The sequence below is a fragment of the Thamnophis elegans genome, chromosome 2 (assembly GCF_009769535.1).
Source record: "Thamnophis elegans isolate rThaEle1 chromosome 2, rThaEle1.pri, whole genome shotgun sequence".
NCBI classification, from domain to species: Eukaryota; Metazoa; Chordata; class Lepidosauria; order Squamata; family Colubridae; genus Thamnophis; species Thamnophis elegans.
The window spans coordinates 66,244,575-66,266,900 of NC_045542.1; the positions used below are offsets into that span (position 1 = coordinate 66,244,575).

At 42.4% G+C, this 22,326-nt stretch overlaps 1 protein-coding gene across 1 annotated transcript; it reads right to left on the bottom strand.

Moving 5' to 3' along the window:
- Positions 1-6,960: 6,960 nt before the first annotated feature.
- Positions 6,961-20,873, bottom strand: PRR36 (proline rich 36). Its single transcript, XM_032239032.1, has 6 exons — positions 20,839-20,873; positions 19,817-20,289; positions 19,321-19,366; positions 15,636-15,790; positions 11,921-14,491; positions 6,961-9,121 (listed from the first exon to the last, which is right to left on the bottom strand). The coding sequence occupies exons 2-6, from the start codon at positions 20,214-20,216 to the stop codon at positions 8,709-8,711; spliced, it is 3,585 nt and encodes a 1,194-aa protein (XP_032094923.1). The 5' UTR covers positions 20,217-20,289; positions 20,839-20,873; the 3' UTR covers positions 6,961-8,708.
- Positions 20,874-22,326: the final 1,453 nt, after the last annotated feature.

The following is a 22,326-nucleotide window of genomic DNA, read 5'->3' on the forward strand; positions in this document are numbered from 1 at the left end:
AGTGACAAAATTTCTATCTACTCTGTTTAGCTGTGCAGAAACTATATACTGTATTTTTGGGAGTATAAGATGGTTTTGAAGAGGTAAATTAAAAAAGTTTTTGCACTCTGCAAACCTCCCCAAAACAGCCCGTTTTTCTCAAAAATTGGCCCGTTTCCCCCCTCCCAAAAAAGGCATGAATAGCCTTTAGGGGGCTTGCAGAGTGTTCCTGGGGGGTGTGGCAAAAATGAGCAAAAAATGGCCCTTTTTTTGGTTAAAAAAAAACGAGGCATGGATAGCCTTTAGGAAGCTTATAGAGTGTTCCTGGGGGCTGGGGAGCAGAGTAAAATTGAGCAAAAATGGGCTCTCTAAAGTTTCCTAGAGGCTCTGCACGGCCATTTTGGTGAAGGGGCGGGGTTTCGGGAGGCAAAAAATACTGTATTCAGTGTATAAGACGCACCCATATTTTCAGCCTCTTTTTTTTTAGGGAAAAAGGTGTGTCTTATACTCCGAAAATATGGTAACTGCGAAGAGAGAAGGAAACTTCAATTTTTTAAAAGGAAGAATGCAGATATGAGCACATTGGATTTTATGTTCTCAACATTTTCCTTTGACCCATGATGGCTAGAAACTTATACTTTGAACTTTAATAACACAGGTTCTTGGTGTTTTAGCACAGAAGTGCCTCAGGGGCTTACATACTGGCGACACATTCCTCTCTATTGCACTAGGCCCTATTTTTGTCCAGAGCTGGGAATAAAAAAACCAAAATTTTTAAGTTCTAACCAGTCTTAACCCCTTGTATTTTGTCTATTAGAAACTTGCTGTGTGCAAGAAATAATACACAATACAGTGTAGAACCACTGTGGCTGATCCAGCAACAGCTGGAGGGCTTTTGATCCTGCTCATTCCTTTTGGTAATAGATATGGAGCTCTTGGTTCACTATTACTTGTTTCAGTCAATGTGTGTGTGTGTCTTATCCCACACACACACATATATATATGTTGTATTTGTGCTGATAAATAAATAAAGGGAGACTAGTATAGATCTATTTCAAGCTATTTAGCTCTCATCAGCTAGCCATACCCTTACTGGGATTCGAACCTGTGCTGTATTGCATCTTAGGCAGATGTCTTAACCATTGAGCCACAGGTGCTCCTCCTTATCAGCTGAAGCCAGGGAGGTAGGTATATATTTAGTGTCACAACCCCTGGTATGCCCCAATGAGAGCTAAATAGCTTGAAATAGATCCATATTAGTCTCCCTTTATTTATTTATCAGCACAAATGTAACAAAGGCAACAGTAAAAATATTGGGTTTCTGTCGTGATGGACTCTTGTGACGAGCCGATAGACAGATAATGGAAGCAGTTAGCTTCCTCCCATAATTGGGGCATACCAGGGGTTGTGACACTAAATTATACACACACACACACACACCTCCAAATTGAAGTGAGTATTGTACTGGTGTATCTTAAATGTTTTAAGTAGCAGGTTAAGGCATATCTTTGCAATGAAACATTAAAAAGCTGATAGCAGCTTTGTGTTGATACATGAATTTTTCTCAGACAAGACTAGTATGTAATACAATCATCATACACTGATGAAAATTTATTTTTTAAAATATATGTGTGTACATGATAAATTACTTTCGTTTCATCATGTGCCCAAATCATAAAAAATCTTCAAAATATGATAGTGTTGACCAAAGATCTGTTACTGATTTGTGAGTTGGGCATGTGTTGACATTTTCACTCATTTCATCCACTTTTTCCCAGAGGAAGCTACTTTATGATATATGCAAATCTTTATTATAGCACCTTTGAAGGCATAGTAAACACTAGCAGAAAATTATAAATGCAATTTACCTGCTGAAAAACCTACGAAGGTTGCTTCCCTGCATTGGCTAAGTCTCAGGTCAGCACAATTGCATCTAAATTATTTTCATTTCAGGGTAATGCTCAAAGAGGTATTTGGGGAGTGGTGGTTGTGTGGTGGTGGTCATCTTTGATATGTGAATCTTGGCCGTGGCACGACAAAACCACAGTCCACTACAGCGCGCCCAATTAAAGCGCGTCGCTGACGTCATCAGAAGCGCGACAACAGCGACCGTGGAGAAAAAAGGGCGCTTTAAAAAGTGCTTTGAAAGCAAGCCGATTCACGTTAAGGTAAGGGTTAGGGTTAGGTTAAGGGTTAGGGTTAGGTTAAGGGTTAGCGTTAGGTTAAGCGTTAGGTTAAGGGTTAGGTTTAGGGGTTAATTTTAGCTTTAGCGCTCACAGCGTGCTTTTTTCGTCGCGCTGTGATGACGTCAGGTACGCGGCTTCGTCGAGCGCGCTTTAGTCGACCGCTGTTTTGTGGTGGAACCAATCTTGGCTACCTTAGTCGAATGTGACTACTCATAGTGAAGCCACAATGCCACCCAAGCACACTTTCCTACACAAAAGTGGATGGTGGCTCTTTAGGAACATGAACCTAACAAACTGCACCTGTGCTTAAGATCAATTTCTGAATAAGATATTCCATGTGCAAATAACAAGGGCTGGAATTGACTTAGGACCATCTACTTGTTGCATTCCCCCCTCCCCCGATAATCTCAGGTTTAGTAGAATTTATTCCCATATAGGTGGGCATGGGTCTAGTCTTAAATATTTCTCTCTCTAGTTCATCTGGGTGTTCCTGTTAAGTGTGCACCTTTGGTCCCACCTAAGACGCTGATCTTGTCAATCAGAAAGGTCAGCAGTTTGGCGGTTCAAATCCCTAGAACTGCATAACAGAGTGAGCTCCCTTTACTTGTCCCAGCTTCTGCCAACCTAGCAGTTCAAAAGCATGTAAAAAATGCAAGTAGAAAAATAGGGACCACTTTGGTGGGAAGGTAGCAGTGTTTTGTGCACCTTTGGCATTTAGTCATGCCGGCCACATGACCACGGAGACGTCTTCAGACAGCACGGGCTCTTCGGCTTTGAAACGGAGATGAGCACCACCCCCTAGAGTCAGGAATGACTAGCACATATGTGCAATGGGAACCTTTACCTTACAGAAAATCAGATGCTGGTGTCATTGTGTATAAATGCAGAACTAGAAGTTATCCCAATTACTATATTTACTTTTTATTTCAGCAAGAATATTTTGGGTATATAGTAATTGATTTAGGGGTTCTATGAGATGTCCCTGCATCATGCTATGCCTTATTACAAAAACAGTTAAGTATCCAACTTGAGGTGGAAGCATTGCAATTTTTTATTGAACTGGAGAAGCACAAACATTGTTAATTCTCTCTGGGATGGGGAAAAATGGACACTTCCCTCCGAATTACTCAGGGGCATCTAATTGTAATGATGGACAGTCCTGTGCTGTTCAGAACTATTTTATCATGTGCTACAATGAATTGGTTGAATTTCCTTTCCTAAATGTGCCACCTTTAGAGAGACTAGGACTCTCCCTTGCTATTAGCCCCATGATAACTTGAAAAAGAATTTCCAACTTGGAAGCAGAACATGGATGTTGAGGGCGAGATGGGAGTTTGTCTTGGAGCATTGCCTGCACAAATAGGATGCTGATTTGGGCATAGCTACAATATAATCCAGCAGAACTCTTTAATGTTCTTTTTCAATATTTTTCAATGTGGACAATCATAGGGCTGATACCATCTCTTGCAAAGATTTCCAATAAATACCTTCGCTGTGCTCCAAAGGTAAACTCCATTTCAAACATATACCTTTCAACTCATCTCACATGCCTGCTAAGCTTCCATAGGAAATCAGCTTCAGGTGTAGGGTTGTGTTTGCAGCCATTTTGAGAAATTGCCTTCAAGTGTTTGAACAGTTCACAATTAACAATGCTTAATCTTGATTTAGTGAAGAAGAAGAAGAAGAAAAAAAGGCAAGGAATAGGAAAACATGATACAACTTCCTATTTTGTTATGGAGAGCTTTTCCCTGAGAATGACCAATGACTAAAAGACTACGTAGTAAGCATGCATAGCACATTACATGCTTTAAAGAGACATTTTGGAAACCGAGCACAAACTTAGTAGCAGAACATGTAAAAATACTTAGGTTTTGCAAGCTACATGTGAATATCGCCCATTTTATGATTTATACGTATGGAAGGCTGAAAACTCTTCTAGGCCCCAGGCAAAGGTTTACCACAATTAGTTTAGTACAGGAAAGTAGATAGCAAAGATCAGAATATTCGATACAGATAGTACTGTATTTAACAACCATAATGGAGTCTGCCCATTAAGAGTCATAAGTTGTAATGATTGTAAAGCAATTCACCCATGACATCAACCCCATCTTTTTTTGTGGTGGTGGTGAAGCAAACTTATTGTTCACCAACTGGACATTTTTGCCAAAACCCAGAAATAAAGCCCCCTTTTATGGCAAAAAAGGAAATTGTAGCCATCTGTAGTGAACATGGGGCACTGCAAACATCTGTAAAGATGGATCAGTTGCCAAAATGCGATCACGTGGCAGGGCACTGGAACGTCGGAACTGGTTTATATCTGCTGTAACTTCAAAAGGTTGCAAGTCAAGGACTACCGCTACTGTCCCTTCCTCCTGCAGTTCGAGATTCTCATTTTCTATCAGCAGGCTGAGGTTGAGATGCTGTATCAAGTTTAGTGTGATTGGTATAATCTTTTAAACTCACCCTTACTCTGATTTATTGACTAATCCCAGTTAAAGAATTAGAACTACCTCAGCTACTTTTGCTCTACAAGTGACATTTGTTACAATTGTACAGCAGCTTAAGTGAAAAGGGCTAGAGAGAGATTTCCGCCATGGAAGAAGACTTAATGCCACATGTCTATGCAATCATGAGTACCTACAGGTGAAACTCGAAAAATTAGAATATCGTGCAAAAGTTCATTTATTTCAGTAATGCAACTTAAAAGGTGAAACTAATACATGAGATAAACTCATTACATGCAAAGCAAGATAGTTCAAGCCGTGATTTGTCATAATTGTCATGATTATGGCTTACAGCTCATGAAAACCCCAAATCCACAATCTCAGAAAATTAGAACATTACATGCAATCAATAAAATAAGGATGGTACATAGAACAATATCGGACCTCTGAAATGCATATGTACTCAGTACTTGGTTTGGGCCCCTTTTGCAGCAATTACTGCCTCAATGCGGCGTGGCATGAAAGCTATCAGCCTGTGGCACTGCTGAGGTGTTATGGAAGACCAGGATGCTTCAATAGCGGCCTTCAGCTCTTCTGCATTGTTCGGTCTCATGTCTCTCATTTTTCTCTTGGCAATGCCCCATAGATTATCTAGGGGGTTCAGATAGGTGAGTTTGCTGCCAATCAAGCACAGTAATCCCACGGTCAATGAACCAGGTTTTGGTGCTTTTGGCAGTGTGGGAAGGTGCCACGTCTTGCTGGAAAATGAAGTCAGCATCCCCATAAAGCTCGTCTGCAGAAGGAAGCATGAAGTGCTCCAAAATCTGGTAGACGGCTGCATTGACCCTGGACTTAATGAAGCACAATGGACCAACACCAGCAATGACATGGGCTTCCCCAAAACACAAACTGGAAACTTCACACTGGACTTCAAGTCTCTTGCACTGTGTGCCTCTCCATTCTTCCTCCATACTCTGGGTTCTTGGTTTCCAAATGAGATGCAAAAGTTGCTCTCATCAGAAAAGAGGATTTTGGACCACAGAGCAACAGACCCAGGTCTGTTTTTCTTTAGCCAAGTAAGACGCTTCTGACGTCGTTTGTTGTTCAGGAGCGGCTTTACAAGAGGAATACGACACTTGAAGCCCATATCCAGGATCCGTCTGTGTGTGGTGGCTCTTGATGCACCCAGCCTCAGTCCACTCCTTGTGAAAGTCCCCAACACACTTGAATGGCCTTTTCCTGACAATCCTCTCCAGGCTGCGGTCATCCCTGCTGCTTGTGCACCTTTTTCTTCCACGCTTTTTCCCTTCTACATTACTTTCTATTAATGTGCTTTGATACAGCACTTTGGGAACATCCAACTTCTTTTGCAATTACCTTTTGAGGCTTTCCCTCCTTATGGAGGGTGTCAGTGATGGTTTTATGCACAACTGTCAGGTCAGCAGTCTTTCCCATGATTGTGATTCCTACTGAACCAGACTGAGAGACCATTTAAAGCAGTGGGTCTCAACCTTCCAATGCCGTGACCCTTTAATACAGTTCCTCATGTTGTGGTGACCCCCAACCATAAAATTATGTTTTCCGTATTTTTTTGAAAATGTGTTTTCTGATGGTCTTAGGCGATCCCTGTGAAAGGATCCTTCGACCCCCAAAGGAGTCCTGACCCACAGGTTGAGAACCACTGATTTAAAGGCTCAGGAACCCTTTGCAGGTGTTATGGCTTAATTAGCTGATCAGAATGGGACACTTTGAGCCTAGAACATTGCACCTTTTCACAATATTCTAATTTTCTGAGATTGTGAATTTGGGGTTTTTATGAGCTGTAAGTCATAATCATCACAATTATGACAAATCACAGCTTGAACTATCTTGCTTTGCATTTAATGAGTCTATCTCATATATTAGTTTCATCTTTTAAGTTGCATTACTGGAATAAATGAACTTTTGCACGATATTCTAATTTTTTGAGTTTCACCTGTAGTATTGAAAATTCAGATTGTGAACTTCTTTGAGCCTACCTAGAATTTTAATAAATTTAAAGCACAGTTACAGCCATGGCAGTTTAGTCATTTGTTATCTACACAAAAGCAGACCTGGCCTGTATCTTTTAACAAGGCTCTGGTTCGGCAGAAGAACTTTAATCTGCAGAGTGGCTTCTCAAGAATTAGTCAAGTAATCAACTACCTTATTTTAGATAGACTCAAGAGGCCCTGAGCCATTAAAAATGTACCCAATTTTTGCACTGCATTCTGACTAAAAACCAAATGATTTTCAAAGAGGGACACTAGAATAACCTCAAATTTATTTTTATTTCAAAAATCTACTATAATTTATCACACTTTTCTACGTTACAAAAAAAAGTTGCACACATTAATACTTTGTTACAGACAATAAGGCTCCATATCAATGTTAATTAGTGGAACTACTGGGAAGGCAGGTATAGGAAGATGGCAGAGTTACTGAGATGAACATTTTTAAAAACACATTTCACATTCAGTTTTTAGGAGAGCAGCAGTATTGCAACAGATTAGCTTCATGAGTACAGTACCTCTTTTTAATATGGCAATTAGAAAAAGCTTTTTCACATTGTTTATCTGGTAGTGGGTTAGAAGGGCAGACTAACTTAGAGATCTCTGCTCTGAATTTAGGCAGTTTAATGTCGACTCTCAAATGTGGTACCAACAAAAAAATATAGCAGGGCAAAAGGGAACCATTAAGCAATTGCTGTTGTGTGATTGGAGTCTGTTTATCTATTCATGCTGCTGGACATCATCCTGTAGCTGCTGTGCAGTTTCATACTACTCTTACTAACAAATGCCAGAGCAAAATTAGCATGGTTTCACTGCCAATCTATGACTCTCTAGGTGCTACTGAAAAATGTCTTAATGTTGAACAGTTAAACAAATTGACAAGAGGCAGCTTGGAATTGTAATTCACAAATCTCCCCTTTGGAAAGAGTTGTGCCAGACATTCCTCATCCCACCACTGCATTGGCCCCGATCAAGCCCCTCACAATGACACACACACAGCTCTACTTGGGCAAGCATACCCCCTGTCACAAAGACAAAAAAAAATGGAGTTACCTACAGCTACATAACATGGAGCTTGGGCTAGAACAAATATAAGAATCTCTTGCATCAAAATGAAACTTGGTCCCTACATTTTCTAAACTTTTCCATTTCAGATAAGAAGTTCAAGTGGTCTGAAAATTGTATCTGAAAAAAAATTCCAAAACCGATTCTTTAGCAGCTTTTTCTTACCTAGTCTTGTTTAGGATGCTAAAGTGCATCTCCCTTTGAATCCAAAGAATCTTCCAGCCCCTGTATAGATTGCATATGTTGAGGAGTTGTCCACTTCATAGAAGTAGACAAGAGTGATCACATTCTAAATAGTAGATACAACAATCATTCAAAAACACTTAAGATGTCCTCATTTGTAAATTTCTCTTCCATGCTGGCTACATTCACACAACCCATTTAAGCTACTTTTTGAATTAATCCATGTCCTTGTACCAAACAGATTGTGCAAATCCAGGCTGTTTGATAATATACAAATTCATCTGTTGGGTCTCATCCTAAGTGTATTGTGTGATGCTCCTTTCTTTAAAAAAAAACTCTCAAGGTAAAACATCTTTGCCAGGAAATTTGCTTTTGAAAGTTTGCTATGACAAAAAAAAATCAAATATTAGCAGCCTGGCACTTATCAAAGTATATGGGGGAGGGAGCTTTATTTTTATCATGTTTGACAGATGGTGATATCAATAATTGGCACAATCACATGTTATGACTAAAAAAGGTGGGCCTTACCCTCTGGAAATAAATGTATGCCCTGGAAGTCCCAAACATGAAAAGTTGGTCATTCTACTGAACCAAAAACAATCTAAGGCCTAAAACTGCCAGGGGCAAAAATAATTATGATTCACAAGTGCTTAACTACTCCTACCATTAGCTGCTGAAGACTAAGGGGAGAGCAGTATCTCCAGTCAGCTAATACTTGACCCTTCCTGGACATTTAATAGATACACTTGGATGAAAAGTAGTGGTTCGCCTACAAAAAAAAATGCCTTATATATAACTTGCGAGGGGGAGGGGGGAAATAATCAGTGGAAGGTTTCTACCTCTACCACAGTCCAATCCCCATGGGGGGATGACATGTCCTCTGGGGAGAAGCTTGTCACAGAAGTGATGCTGGCTCGAGATTCTTCCAAAGGGGAGATCAGTTCTGTCCATTTGCCAATCTCTGCTTCGCTGTTCATGGCCCCCTTCCCACTGACAGCCCCAGGAGGTGCTTCTGTTGGGAAGAGCAGGGCTCGGCTGATTAGCTGCTGTACGACTGTAGCCTGGATGTTTCCTAGCTGAAGAGCCTGTTCTCGGGAGGTGGCACGCAAGCAACGGCTCCCATCCTCTTCATCTGGGCCAGGTGTTTCAGCACCACTTTCTACTTCATAGATAGTGGAGAGGATCTCTGGTGGACATGGATCCCAGGGGAAGGGCAAGCCAGCCCCATTGTCACCTACAAATAGGGCAAGGAGCTTGGGTTGGAAAGGATGGCCCTCAGGATTGGTAGCGGTCACAACAGACACAAAGGAAGTGACAGACAAGAACAAAAAAGAAAAGGGAAAGTGGAAAGAGACTAGATTTTAAAGGGGGGAAAAAAGGAGATGCTTCTCAGATTTGCAAGAAATACATTCCATTGCAGTTATAGTGCCAATGCTCGGCTGATAAATGTTGTGGTCCCAACTAATTCATTTTAAAATGGGTTCAGAGATTGTATTGGGGCATGTCTCCAGTACAATTTTTGCATGCTTGCGTACTGCTAGTTGGCTCCACTGGCTATGAATGGGATCTGCTAGGACTAACTTTTTGGAAGACCTATATATATATATATATATATATATATATATATATATATATATATATATATATATATATATATATATATATATATATATATATATATATATAATATATATATATATATATATATATATATATATATATATATATACCATATTTTTCAAACTATAAGACACACTTTCCCCCCCTAAAAAAGTGGGTGGAAATGTCTGTGCGTCTTATAGACCGAATGCGGCCCTGTTTTTAGCTTCCCAACTCCCCCGCCCTGCATGTCCTGTGTTTTCACCAAAAATGGGCCCATTTTCAGTGAAAACAGGATGCGTGAAGGCTTTGGGAGGCCTGCAGAGTGCTCCTGGGGACTGGGGGGGCACAAACATGATGCATGGGGGGGGTTGGGAGGCTGAAAGCAGGCCAATTTTTGGCAAAAACAGGACAGAGGGTTTTGGAGCCCTGCAGAGTGCTACTGGGGGCTGAGGAGGGCAAAAACCAGACGCGTGAAGGCCAAAAACTATTTTTTTCTTGTTTTCCTCTCCAAAATCTAGGTGCGTCTTATACTCTGGTGTGTCTTACAGTCCAAAAAAATACGGTATATATAAAATCAGCAACCCTTTACTTCCTGAATCGCTTCCCCCCCTAGGAACTGTTCACAACAATCACCTCAAACTTTGTCAGAATCAGAGAGATGCAAAGGTTCTCAGGACTGATTAAAACTTCATTTTACCAGGATCTAATTTATCTATAGACTGCTTGGTTCCAGGTTCTACCAACCAGCAATAATGAAGCAAAGAGAAGTTGAAGGACTTGAGGATTTAATTTGTTTCTCAGCTTCTATTAGCAAACCAATTAGTCTGAAATTATTTATCTTATTATGAATACTAAAGTAGATATCAAAGCTGAATCATTTTTGCATCCACAAACATGCTATGACAGGAAATTACAATGTGAGTTTTCCTCAATGGCCTTCCTGCTATTCCAGTACATCTATGGCCTGAAAAGATCTAGATGCAATTTATCTCCTGTAGAATAATTGTGATTGTTTACTACATTTAAAGACTGAGATTTCATTAAAGGAAATTTGCCTTGGTTAATTAGCAAGGGACTTTTAAGCTAATCAACCTTTTGTTCATTCCAGTAAAGCAGGGTATTCTTAACAAATGGTTGTCTAGACTTCCTGTGATAGAAACATGATAGTTTCAATGATTTGCTTCTTATGTTCAGCTCTTTTTGTTGTGGGGATTTTTTTTCTTAACATTCAATCAAAAATCTATTAAATTTAGCCCTGATTTCTAGGGTATAGACAATAAATGTGCTTTTTATGGCTGGGTTTGTGTTCTCCTAAATGTCAATATGGCATGTTTGGTTTTGGCTTAGTATGTTAATGAATCCACCCAAGGTTAGGATATTTGCCTACTAAAAACAGAAATGTGCATGATTCCAGAGGAATGGTAGGTTCAGGCTGCTGGACAACTTAAATCAAATTAATTGTGAGCCCCATAAAACATCTAACAGCCCAAGCATTTTGTGGAACTCTTAACACTATTATGTTGCTTAGTCCCTGCTCTGCTCTCTAAATCAGAGGTCTCCAACCTTGGCAACTTTAATCCTGGAGGACTTCAACTCCCAGAATTCCCCAGCCAGCTTTGCTGAGAGTTGAATTCTGGAAGTTGAAGCCCTCCAGGCTTATAGTTGCTAAGGTTGGAGATCTCTGCTCTAAATGTTCTCGGAGCCTAATGCACCAAAAGATGCAAAATCCAATGGCATGAAGAAATTGCAAAAAAGAACCTTTATCAAAGGATAATTAAAGAAGTCATCCCCCAGGAGCTCATGGCTGCTGAGCAGGACGAGGACCTCAGGCTATTCCGATGGATCAAACTTTCCTGATACTTATTCATATATTCTAAATAAAGTTTGCTTCTCCCACATGCCACTCATGTATTTTTCCAGTTCATATATAGCAAAATGTTTGCATTCTAGATGCTATTTGTTATTTTCTTTCTTATACCCACAACATCTTGGTGGGACTTCAGAGACAAATCATTACAGCTATTTTATTTGGCACCCTTCTTTCCAAGTTAAAAACTGCAAGTGGTATGGACGGGTAGGTGGAGAAGACAGATTCCCTGGAAAAACAATACAGGCCACATCAGATAGACAAAGTGATGCTTTATTTTACATATTGAAAGGCTAAGAAGAAGTTTATTCCCACCATTACCACCACCACTAAGAAAAGCACTAAAATATACACAACTTTTCCAAAAGAAGTCTGTAAGAAGTTGAGAGAAAAGATTTTAAGACACACAAAAACAAGAAAATGCCCATTTGGCTAGAGACATAGATGGAACAGATACACAAGGAGGAAGGAAGTCATCTCCCTTCCCTACAGGATACTATTGCACATTAACATACCACAGGTTGGCCCATCCAACACAGACAGGGCAGGATTTCTATACATTACCTGCAGCCAGACTATGAGCGGCAGGGAAAGGCTGTGACGACTCTTCTTCATGCCCTCCAGTCTTCAAGGGCGTTGGGGTGAGATGCAAGTGTTGCTCCCAATCCATGGGGATCTTGCCACAGGTCTCCTTGGCGCCCTCAGTGGAATGCTCTTCGCTGTCCAGGGAAGAGAGCCCAGGACTTTTGCCACAGCTGTCAGTTGAATGGAGATGGAAGGCACCGAAAACATCACAGGAAGCTGCAGAGTTGGTCGAGGCTGGGGTTTCTGTGCCAGCATCACCAGAACCTGGTTCATCTGACTCATCTACCGAATGGGGCAAATGGGACTTGGTTGGGAGAGGTGACGTCAAGAGGCATACTGTTTTGGGAAAGCCTGCTTCCTTCAGAAGATCTGCGTCCAGTTCCGCTTCCTCCTCGGAGGACACAGTGGGTTCAGTAGGTGGGTCTCCAAGGACTTCATCTGCTGGCAGGGTCTCTGCCTCATCATCTCCCTTTTCCATGTGGATGCCCAGATCAAGCTCACCAGGAAGGTCCTCCAAGGGACTCAGGAGCTGATGACAAGTTTGTTCCAGTTTCTCATCTGACTTGGACTCCACTCCAGAGCTACTGTCATACTCCCGCAGCTCTTCAGGTGTGCTAGTTTCACTGCTGCTCTTACCTGCCAGATCAGGCCCACTTAAGGTGCTGGATTTGGAAGATGAGCCCCCCTTCTCCGGGGACAGAGCTTTCAGCCCTGTGCTACTTAAGAGCAACTCTGGCATTTCAGTCAACTCAGTTGGGTATTCTTGTAACAACTCCAAGCTCTTCAAAGGCAAGCTCTGAGGTTTGTGCATTGACAGCTGAGCAGTACCACTATTTGGTGAGAGCTCCCCTGAAGGATGAAACAAGAAGTCTGGAGTTTCGTATTGGGTGGCCTCTTCTTGCTTCATGTTACTCATGCATTCTTCTGGAATGACTGCATCGTCCTCAAGTTCTCCAATGGTGGGATATTCATCTAAGCTGCTAGACTGATCATCATAGCCTGCAAAGGGCTCTCCAGGCAACTGTGTAGGAATTGAGGTTGCTGCCACAAACACAGGGAGACGGGTTTGGTACTGATTAGCTGCTCCCATTATTAAATGATCTGCTACTTGGAGAACTTCCATTAGCTCTTCATTTTCAGCATGAGTGGGGACACAATGCACATCATCCACCTGCTGAGAAGGGGCTATTTTCTGTGCAAACTCACTATCTTTAGTTGCAAGATCTAGGGGGCTCTTCAGTCTTGCATTTCCTACCTCTAGAGATGCCACTTCCTTCTGCAGTTCTTCCTCTGAGTTCTGACCCAAATTCAATACCCTGTTCATCATTTCCACCAATTCAGTGCTGTCATTGTGGCCGGCTGCTAGAGATTCTGTTACAGTTTTTAAGGTAGGGTCAAACTGGCTAACTGAGAGAGAGTGCTCTGCTGAAAGACTGGACTCCTCCTGTGGCTCTGCCAGAACTACTAGCTTTATAGTTTGAGTCTCTTCAAGCAACTCAGACTCTAAGGTCAAGGATTCAGAAGAAGGAGATCGCTCAAGCATAGGAATGGACTCGTGTATTAAAATCTGGGAATCCTCAGCTGGAAAGGATGTTGTTGAAATATCATGTACATCAAGAGAAGATGTGTCAGGGCTGTGCAAGAAATGGGGCGGCTCAATAGCCACTGGAGCATCGAAATGAGATGCTTGTTTTCTGAGATGCTCAGAGTCCATGCCTCCTTCTTCATGCCATAAGGTTTCTGCTGGAAAAGTTTGGTGAGAGAGCTCCAACTGAATGGGAGAAAATATTTCACAAGGGAGTTCTGGCTCTAAATTATGTGTTTCATCACTACTACCACAACATACCTCCAGGACATCAGCAGTGGACAAGTGAGGCATCTCACTAACAGAGGATATACCGATAATTTGTGGTTCAGGGCAAACCAGAGGTGCTTCAAGGGGTGTTGGAGGCAGCCCTTCTGAAGCATTTATGTTTGTCTGTTCAGCTCTGCCTTCTTCTGAGTCTCCTGCTTCCATCTGCTCCGTCCCCACTGCTGTTATGCAACAGTTTGCAGTCTCCTGGGAGAGTGGCTGGTCAACAGTTTCTTCTGCTGCTGCTGATTCCAACTTTTCTAGAAACTTTGTATCCTTGTTCAAAGCACTTTCTGCTTCCTTGGTGGTTTTCTTGCCATTCCCTTCCTTGGCAATGGTCTCTTGAGGCTTCTTTTGCGGGGATACTTGCTCACGACTGGAAGGAGTATCTTTCTTCAGAAGCTTCTTGCCTGAAGGAGACAGAGGTTTGGGAGAAGAAGCAACAGCTCTTGGAAGAGTGGTTGGATGGAGACTCCCACCAGTTGCCTTGGCTGGAATTTGGGGCTTACCGGGGTCTGAAATCTTCTTTGTTGCAAGCCTGCTTTTCATAGGTGCAGCCACGTTTCTCTCTCCGAGATTTTGCTCAGATTGTGATTTGGAGGCCGAGTGTTTGGGATGCTTTAAGGTAGGTGTCATCTTCCCAGAGGATTTGGAGCTTGAAACCTTGGCCTTTAAAACTGTGGCAGCTCTAGAGGCATCTGGAGTAAGAAAAGACATTTTACATATTTGTTTGGACTCGAAAAGCTTTACACGTAATCTATGCAGAATGCCTGAAAGCCCTCCAGTAGCCTAAGGCTTGTTTCTAACTACAGCTGCCCTCCTGCTTCAAGGTTCATATTCCCTTGCAACTGAACATGACCTTCCATTTTAGAACTGATTTGTTCATAAAAATAATATAGTGGCCATGCTTCAGTGGTCATTGTCCCTTTCTCAATGGGCTTACCGATGGATGTCATTTTTCGCTCCTTGTACTTGGCAGGCCCCAAGTCCGTTTTGGAATAAGCTGCACTTTTTAAAGTATTTAATGCTGAGTGTGACCTCCCTAACTTATCCAGATGTGGAATATTAACTATTCCACATCACTTGTGGTTTTGCTAGCCAATTGTTATGGCAGTTAGAATTCAGCACGATCTCTTCGGAAGTCACACCAACAAAAGCTGCTACGTGCCCCCCTCAAAAAAGCCACAATGATTGGAAATTATGGAAGCTGAAGTAAAAAACATTGGAAAGCATTAGAGGAAAATGATGAAATGGGAACATAGTTCTAATTATCTAAGGGGTGGGAAAACCCTGCCAAGAACTTACTAGCAGAGGTGGTACTTAGCAGGTTCTGACCGGTTCTGGAGAATCAGTAACGGAGGTTTTGAGTAGTTTGGAGAACCGGTAAATATCACCTCTGACTGCTCCTGCCCCCATCTATTCTCTGCCTCCCAAGTCCCAGCTGATCGGGAGGAAATGGGGATTTTGCAGTATCCTTCCCCTGCCACGCTCACCATGCCATGCCAGTCCAACCAAGCTACACCCACAGAACTGGTAGTAAAAAATTTGAATCCCACCACTGCTTACTAGGTGTTCTTAGCGAAGCTACCCTTTGCCTCCCTGATACTCCATTTGCAACGTAGATTGATCTTAGAGAGTTATGATCCTTGAATTGTATGTTTTGAAAACAAACATCACTGTAAAAGTATTGAAATAACATTTATATAATGACCTGCCTTTAGCCTGATCACTCCCAGTTACATGTAGTATCTAATATTTCTGTGAAATAAGACCTTTCCCATTTAGACGGTGCAAAGTTCAGGTTTTGGTAAAGCATTTGTGTTGGGACCACAGGCTACATACCTCTCTGTGTTGCCAGTGGGTTTTTCTGCTGCTGCGCTGACGTGGCCTGACCAGCAGATGGTGGTGTCGGCTTATGTTTGCCCAGGTTCTTATCATTAGTGGCAGTTCTGTTTAAAGAGGATGCAGTTGAATTCTTTGTTCCTGGCAACCAAGTCCTGAAACAGACAGCAAACAATTATGCACAGCAGAAAACCTTGTCCAAACCCTTAGAAAACATAGAAGGCACAATTGTCTCAGCAATCTGGTGCCTCAATACAAATGCACTCGAAGCTTTTGCCAGTTCAGAGTCTATGAGCCAAGTTTATCCTGAAAGTACCAGCTTTTATCGCTTGCAGTAAAAAGAAAAGGACTACAGTTTTTTTTAAAAAAAAAACCTTCAATTATCTCAGACATTAGATTAAGAACCAGATGGGGTGTTTCCATGTTGGTTAACAGCTTGAAATATACTCCTTCTAGCTGCCCACCTACCTCTTGCATCGGATGGCATCTTCCAGTATTCAAATAAACTGGGGCAAGGGAGAAAAAAACACAAAATAGCAATGGAGCCATTTCCTCCAATTATTTTCAGTATCTGAACTGGAGTCATTTCAGATTCCCTGCATCTGGCATATATTCTAACCTACTCTTATCGCTTTACTGTTCACCCATCTCCTCTCAATCTTTGCTGAGGCTAAAAAATGTGAGGTTGCAGCAATATAATCGGAGTGCATATTCAATTATCTTTAATTTGGAGCAATTAGAATTTCAGAATGTTTGATCTCTGCCCAAACCTTTGTTTCCAACTACATTCTCCGAGACTGGCATTTAAGGCTGGACTGAGATTTCTCTTTCAGAAAACCACCTCACTTCTACACAACTAGCACAACCCCCAATACAGTTCAGGGTGTGGTTTAATCGAGTCTTTCTTAACCTGATGCCCTTTAGATGTGTTAATTACCACTCCAGTTTTGCATACTGATTGAGAATTCTCAGCTATAGTCAAAAACATTTCTGAAAGGCACCAAGTTGCAGGAAGGCTGAATTAGCTAATCTGGTGGGCTTCTCTAAGGAATCCAAATGTGACAAAATTACATATTCCTTCTTTATCAGAATGACTGTAATGCGTTAGAGACTATGAGGCTAAATACTGTACCACTAAGTTAGTGTTTCGCCATTTATTTCATTTATATCTCACTTCAATCCAATTAAGATCTCACACAGATATACATATATATGATTAAATCTTTCAAAGTAAAAAAATAACATAATAGAAAAACAAATATAAACAAAAGTAACTATCAATGGTGTTGGATCTTCAAACATTATATGAAAAAGCTCTGTTTTAACCTGTTTGCAGAAGTCTGTTATAGAGAGAGCTAATCGAATTCTAACCAGGATGCCATTTCAATAGGCTGGGGCTGAGAAGCATTGTGTAAGAGAAGGAGTGGCAGAATATGGGAGCAGAATCAAAAGAGAAATCAGTCTAGATCAGTGGTTCTCAACCTGTGGGTCAGGACCCCTTTGGGGGTCAAACGGCCCTTTCACAGGGGCTGCTTAAGACCATTGGAAAACACATATTTTCAAAAAATATGGAAAGCATAAAATAATCTTATGGTTGGAGGTCACCACAACATGAGGAACTGTATTAAAGGGTCGCGGCATTAGGAAGGTTGAGACCCACCGCTCTAGAGATTCTAGATAGCCACAAACTAAATCCAACTTCCCTTGAATCCCATTAATTTTTATCTACTCTAGGGCCAAAATCGTGCTAATTTTTAGTTGAGTAGATTCCTGTGCATAGGCACAAGCAAAAAATCAGTTTAATTGGAACTTCACATGTGGTCCTGGTGTAATCCTGGTCTTCCTGCCTGACACACTGCCTCCTGACCCCAGCCCTTCTTTCTCACCCCCCTTTCAAACTACTGGCAGCCCCACGTCCCTAATAATGTTGACCACCTCCTAGATTCACATAAGCACCTCTTCCCCAGTCACAGATGCAGGTAGGACAAGGAGCCAGCCCCCAAGAGGCAGAGGCTATGCCCTGGAAAGCATCCTATCCACTTTATTGTCACAGGCCAAAAGGAGTCTCAACTAACATGGCAAGACCACAATATAATCCAAAAGGGTGACTGCCAATTTCATTTGGTCCAGGATGTGATCTAATCATGGCTAAGGGATAATAGAAATTCCCTCTACATATGGACGTCTGCTTTGAGGTCAAACAAGGGCTACCGTATCTGTCCTTCTGCATGTGTAGGGCCTAGAATTTCCCAGGATAACTTCATGATTGCCATGGCCTCCTGGTCACAGAAGTGAAGTTCTTCAGCACTGATGGGTGAAAGAACTCTCCATCATAAGCCTAAGAACAAATCCAGGAGCCCAGCACAGGATTTTGGTGGCAGCACAGTAGCTGGTACATCAGCAACCAATCCAATCTAAATCATAGGCATTCACACCCCACTATCTGAGGAATATGAACTCAGTTTATGTATAAGGTCTCAAGACATCAACACCAGCTTTTCTTTCCAACCATGGGCCCAAAATCCACCAAGGCAGATTTAAGATAGGGTGGCACTGCAGCCTTTGCCTAACCAATCGGAGTTATTAACCAGATATGCCTGTTCATTGGTGGGTTCCGAATCCCGGTGCAACCGGTACAGTGCAGCGGGCCGGGTGTCCACCACATGCACAGGCTCAGCATGCACATGCGTACTTACTACCTGCGATGGCTCCGCGATGCTCCAGCTGCTCGATGGAGCATCACGCAGGTACTGTATGCTCCGTGTGTGTGCGCAGAAGCCCTGATTGTCTCAAATACAGGTAAGGAAGGTGGGCAGGTGGGTGGGCCCTCCGGAGCACCACCAGAAGGGTACCTGGTGCTCCCATCAGGCACCGGTACACCCGTACTAGGGCGTACCGGTTGTACCCTACCCCTGTGCCTGTTGGTCCACCACTAAGTCATGAAGATAACATTAGACTTAGCCTAGATCAGCAGCACTCCAGGCCAGGAACACAACAGTCCAGCTATCTGGGCTCAGGACAGTGGATCCCACCAAACGGAAGCCCTTGCACTGGAACAGCTTATTTAATACTTTTATCCACTGATTGTGGATAGTTAGAGCCCCTCATTAGATTTACAACTGCATCAATGATAGTATGCAATAGTATGTACACTTGTATACTAGACAATTAAGTGGTTTGCCTTGTTATAGAGGTGTCCCTTGGCTTTAACATCAATAAGCTGGCAGCCCTCCATTCGGCTACTAATATGATTTACTCTTACTACATTACTGATCTAAATAAGCTTGTGCACTGTTTGCGATATTCCCTTCTTTATTTCTAATGCTTTTAATTGGGGTCATATCACATTGCTTTGATGTCAAGAGAGACAGTGGTGCCATGGGCAGAGTGGCCCTGCAAAAATCCAGGCTTCTAACAAGATACAGACACGACACTCATATGCTACAAGGACTGATTTAATAGGACACGTGCGTATGCTTTCATATATGCAACCTGACCTGTCTGAAGGAATACATTATATTGATGTACAAACAATTGCTCCCACCATAATTTCACAACTATTCCCTCCACCAAGACTCTGCTTTAAACTTCAAAGTGTACTCCGCAAATTAGCCCAACCGTACAGAACATTTAAAGTCCCAACTCTTTGACTGGTGCATCTGAAACTGATACCCAAAGCCGATACCTGGAAGTTTTAGTCTGTTCAGCTCTGCTGGGCTTTGTTGGAAGTGCTGATGGGAGAAGAAAAAAAAAGGCAACAGCTTTAACAACTGACAAATTGCAATGAACGCATGCAAGGGTTATCTAATGAATGTAGGACAAGGGAGGCTTCCTTTTTCACAGGGTTAAACAGTATCACGTGGCTTTTAGAGAAACATCAGAGAAAATAGGAAGATTCCGCATCCTCAGAATTTAGTCTACCACAGTTTAATGCCGGGAATACTGCTTGCCTGATTACAAGTTAAAAAAGTATCTAGAGATCTAGGAAAAGAGATCTTGCATTCTTCCCAACAGTTAATACTAGATGGCTCTCAATGCTTTTTTCTGAATTAAAAAAAAATCATTAACTTTGGAACATTTAGTACACTTTGAAAAACAGGACTAAAGCCATCCTCAAAAGATGCAGGAATGAACCAAGTCCAGGATTAATTACCCCATGCTGAAAAACAGGCAAAGCATACCTGTGGGCTGTGTGGTCACCTTTGGGGGTTTCGGCTGCACTTCCTTCTCCGCAGCTGTCTTTTCCGAAGGCTTCAGTCCACTCGCCTTGTCCCCTGTTGTCTTTTTCATTGTCGCTCTAGCAGACAAGTTGTCAACGTTACTACTAGTCTTGGATGCCGGCTGCTTTGGCTGCTGCATGTTGGCCTTCCGAGCAGGTCCATTTCCAAGTGTTCTGGAAGCTCCACTAGGAACCGAAGGAAGAGCAGCTACAGGGGCTGCTGGCTGCTTCTTGCTGGGAACCCTGTTTGGTGGCTGGGGGGGCTTGCTGCCCTTTTGCTTGGCAGCAGGGGGACAAGCAGTTGCCACCCCACTGGTCTGCGAAACTGAGGTTCCGCTAGCAGCTCTGCCACCGTCATCCATCTTCACATTCACAGGCTCCAGGCGGGTGGGATGTGTCTGAATGGCTTGGCAGGTTGTAGTTTTCACTTTGGTCCTGAAAAAGAGGAGCACTACCAAGGTGACACAAACCATACCTACTGCTGGACCCCCAAGACAACTCATTATATAAATAGAGAGAGAGAGAGAGAGAGGGAGGGAGGGAGGGGAGGGGGGAGGGAGGGGAGGGAGGGAGGGAGGGGAGAGAGAGAGAGAGAGAGAGAGAGAGAGAGAGAGAGGGAGGGAGGGAGGGGGGGGAGGGAGGGAGGGGGGAGGGAGGGGGAGGGAGGGGGGAGGGAGGGGGAGGGAGGGAGAGGAAGGGAGGGAGAGAGAGAGAGAGAGAGAGGGAGGGAGAGGGAGAGAGAGAGAGGGGGGGGGAGAGAGAGAGAGAGAGAGACTGTGACTATCCTCCTTACCAATTCTGGAAGATGACACTGGATGCAAATGGGATTGAAGTCTGTACTGACAAAACACACAAGGAAATCCAAATACGCCGTCATCTGTTCACTGATACTACTACCCTCACTTTATTGTCAAAGGCTTTTACAACAATATTCATGTCTGAAAGGACGTACAATAATAATAGCTAGGGTGTCACAAAACTCACCTTTTAGGGAGCCCACGTCAAGAGCAAAGCAACTTGCTGTGGCCAAGGTAAACCACCTCATTCAAACCGCACACTGCCAGCAGCTGCATTCCAAAGAAAACCAGATGGACCCAGATCAAGGTACAGTTTAAAAGAGTGAAATTAGATTCCTATACACACTGTTGATTCATTTTCATCTAAAGCATATTCACACTTCTGCTCTCCTCTAAGTATTACTGCCTATAAAAAGAATATGGCAAAAGAAATTGACCCAGCAGTCCTACGATATATACAAACACCAGTGTGTGTGTGTATGGGGCGGTGGGAGGGAGGCAGAAGCAATTAGCTTTCTGAATAAGGAGGCTTTGCCCTTCCAGAATCTACAATGTGATAAAGGAGATTCTGAATGGGAAATGGGAGCTTTTCTTCTCTCTAATTGTTACCCCAGAAAGCATCGATGCATATTTATCTGTGAGAGGTATACAAATTTAATAACTGGCACACAACACAGGTTCCTTAGATTAGTGTTGATCTTACTTATGCCCCTATTATCTCTGCCAATTTGTGAATTGTTATCTATGAAACATCAACTAATTACAACAAGAATCAGAATCAGCAACTATTAGATTCAGGCTACATTGAATGCAGAAAGGAGTCCAAGCCACTAACAGTATATGCATATACACTGCTTGGAACTACTACTACTCATAGAGAGACAGAGGCATCCCTGCAAAACTTACAATAATACATCACATTTACCATATATCCTATCTTTCCTTTCAACACAAATCACTCCAAGAGACGGTTTAGGAGGACAAGTTTCCTTATTAGTCTCTAATCTAATTTGGTTTGAGGATATAATAAGCAAGGCAGCAGTTATCCAACACGGAAGGTCAGGTTTGGAAGAGACCACCCTTATCCCATGCAGTCTCTCATCCAATGCATGAATTAACAACGACAATATCCCCAACAGGAGATTATCCAGCCCTTCCCTTGCTTAGCAGCTTAGGAAATTTTTCTTGACCAAAATCTATTCCCATATAATTTAAACCATTCTCTTGTGCCATGTCTTCTGGACCAACTTTACCTGTTCCATATTCTATGTGACTGGCATTCAGATATATATTTCTATGTACTCTGTCATCCTTCACTATACTCCAATTTCCCCATCCTGTTTCCCTGAAAATAAGACCTCCCCGGATAATAAGCCCAATCGGGCTTTTGACCGCATGCGCTAAAATAAACTCTCCCCTGAAAATAAGCCCTCCCCAAAAATATTGCAACACAGCAGCACCCATGAGGTGACCACGCTTGCTGCCTCCTGCACCTCAAAAATAATAAGGCGGCCAAGCACTTATTTCAGGGGTCAAAAGAAAATAAGACCCTGTCTTATTTTCAGGGAAACACAGTACCTAAGTGTAACACTTTTCATTCGCATTGCATGGCATGGAGCCTGGATATTTGAGAGACCACTTATCTCCAAGTTTCGGCCTGTCCAATGCAATGAAG

Coding starts and splice junctions, on each gene's coding strand:
- PRR36 (XM_032239032.1), bottom strand. CDS start 20,216: ATGGATGACGGTGGCAGAGCTGCTAGCGGAACCTCAGTTTCGCAGACC. Junction 15,791..19,320: donor GAACAGACTAAAACTTCCAG/GTATCGGCTTTG, acceptor TGTCTGTTTCAG/GACTTGGTTGCCAGGAACAA. Junction 9,122..11,920: donor CGCTCATAGTCTGGCTGCAG/GTAATGTATAGA, acceptor CCCTATTTGTAG/GTGACAATGGGGCTGGCTTG.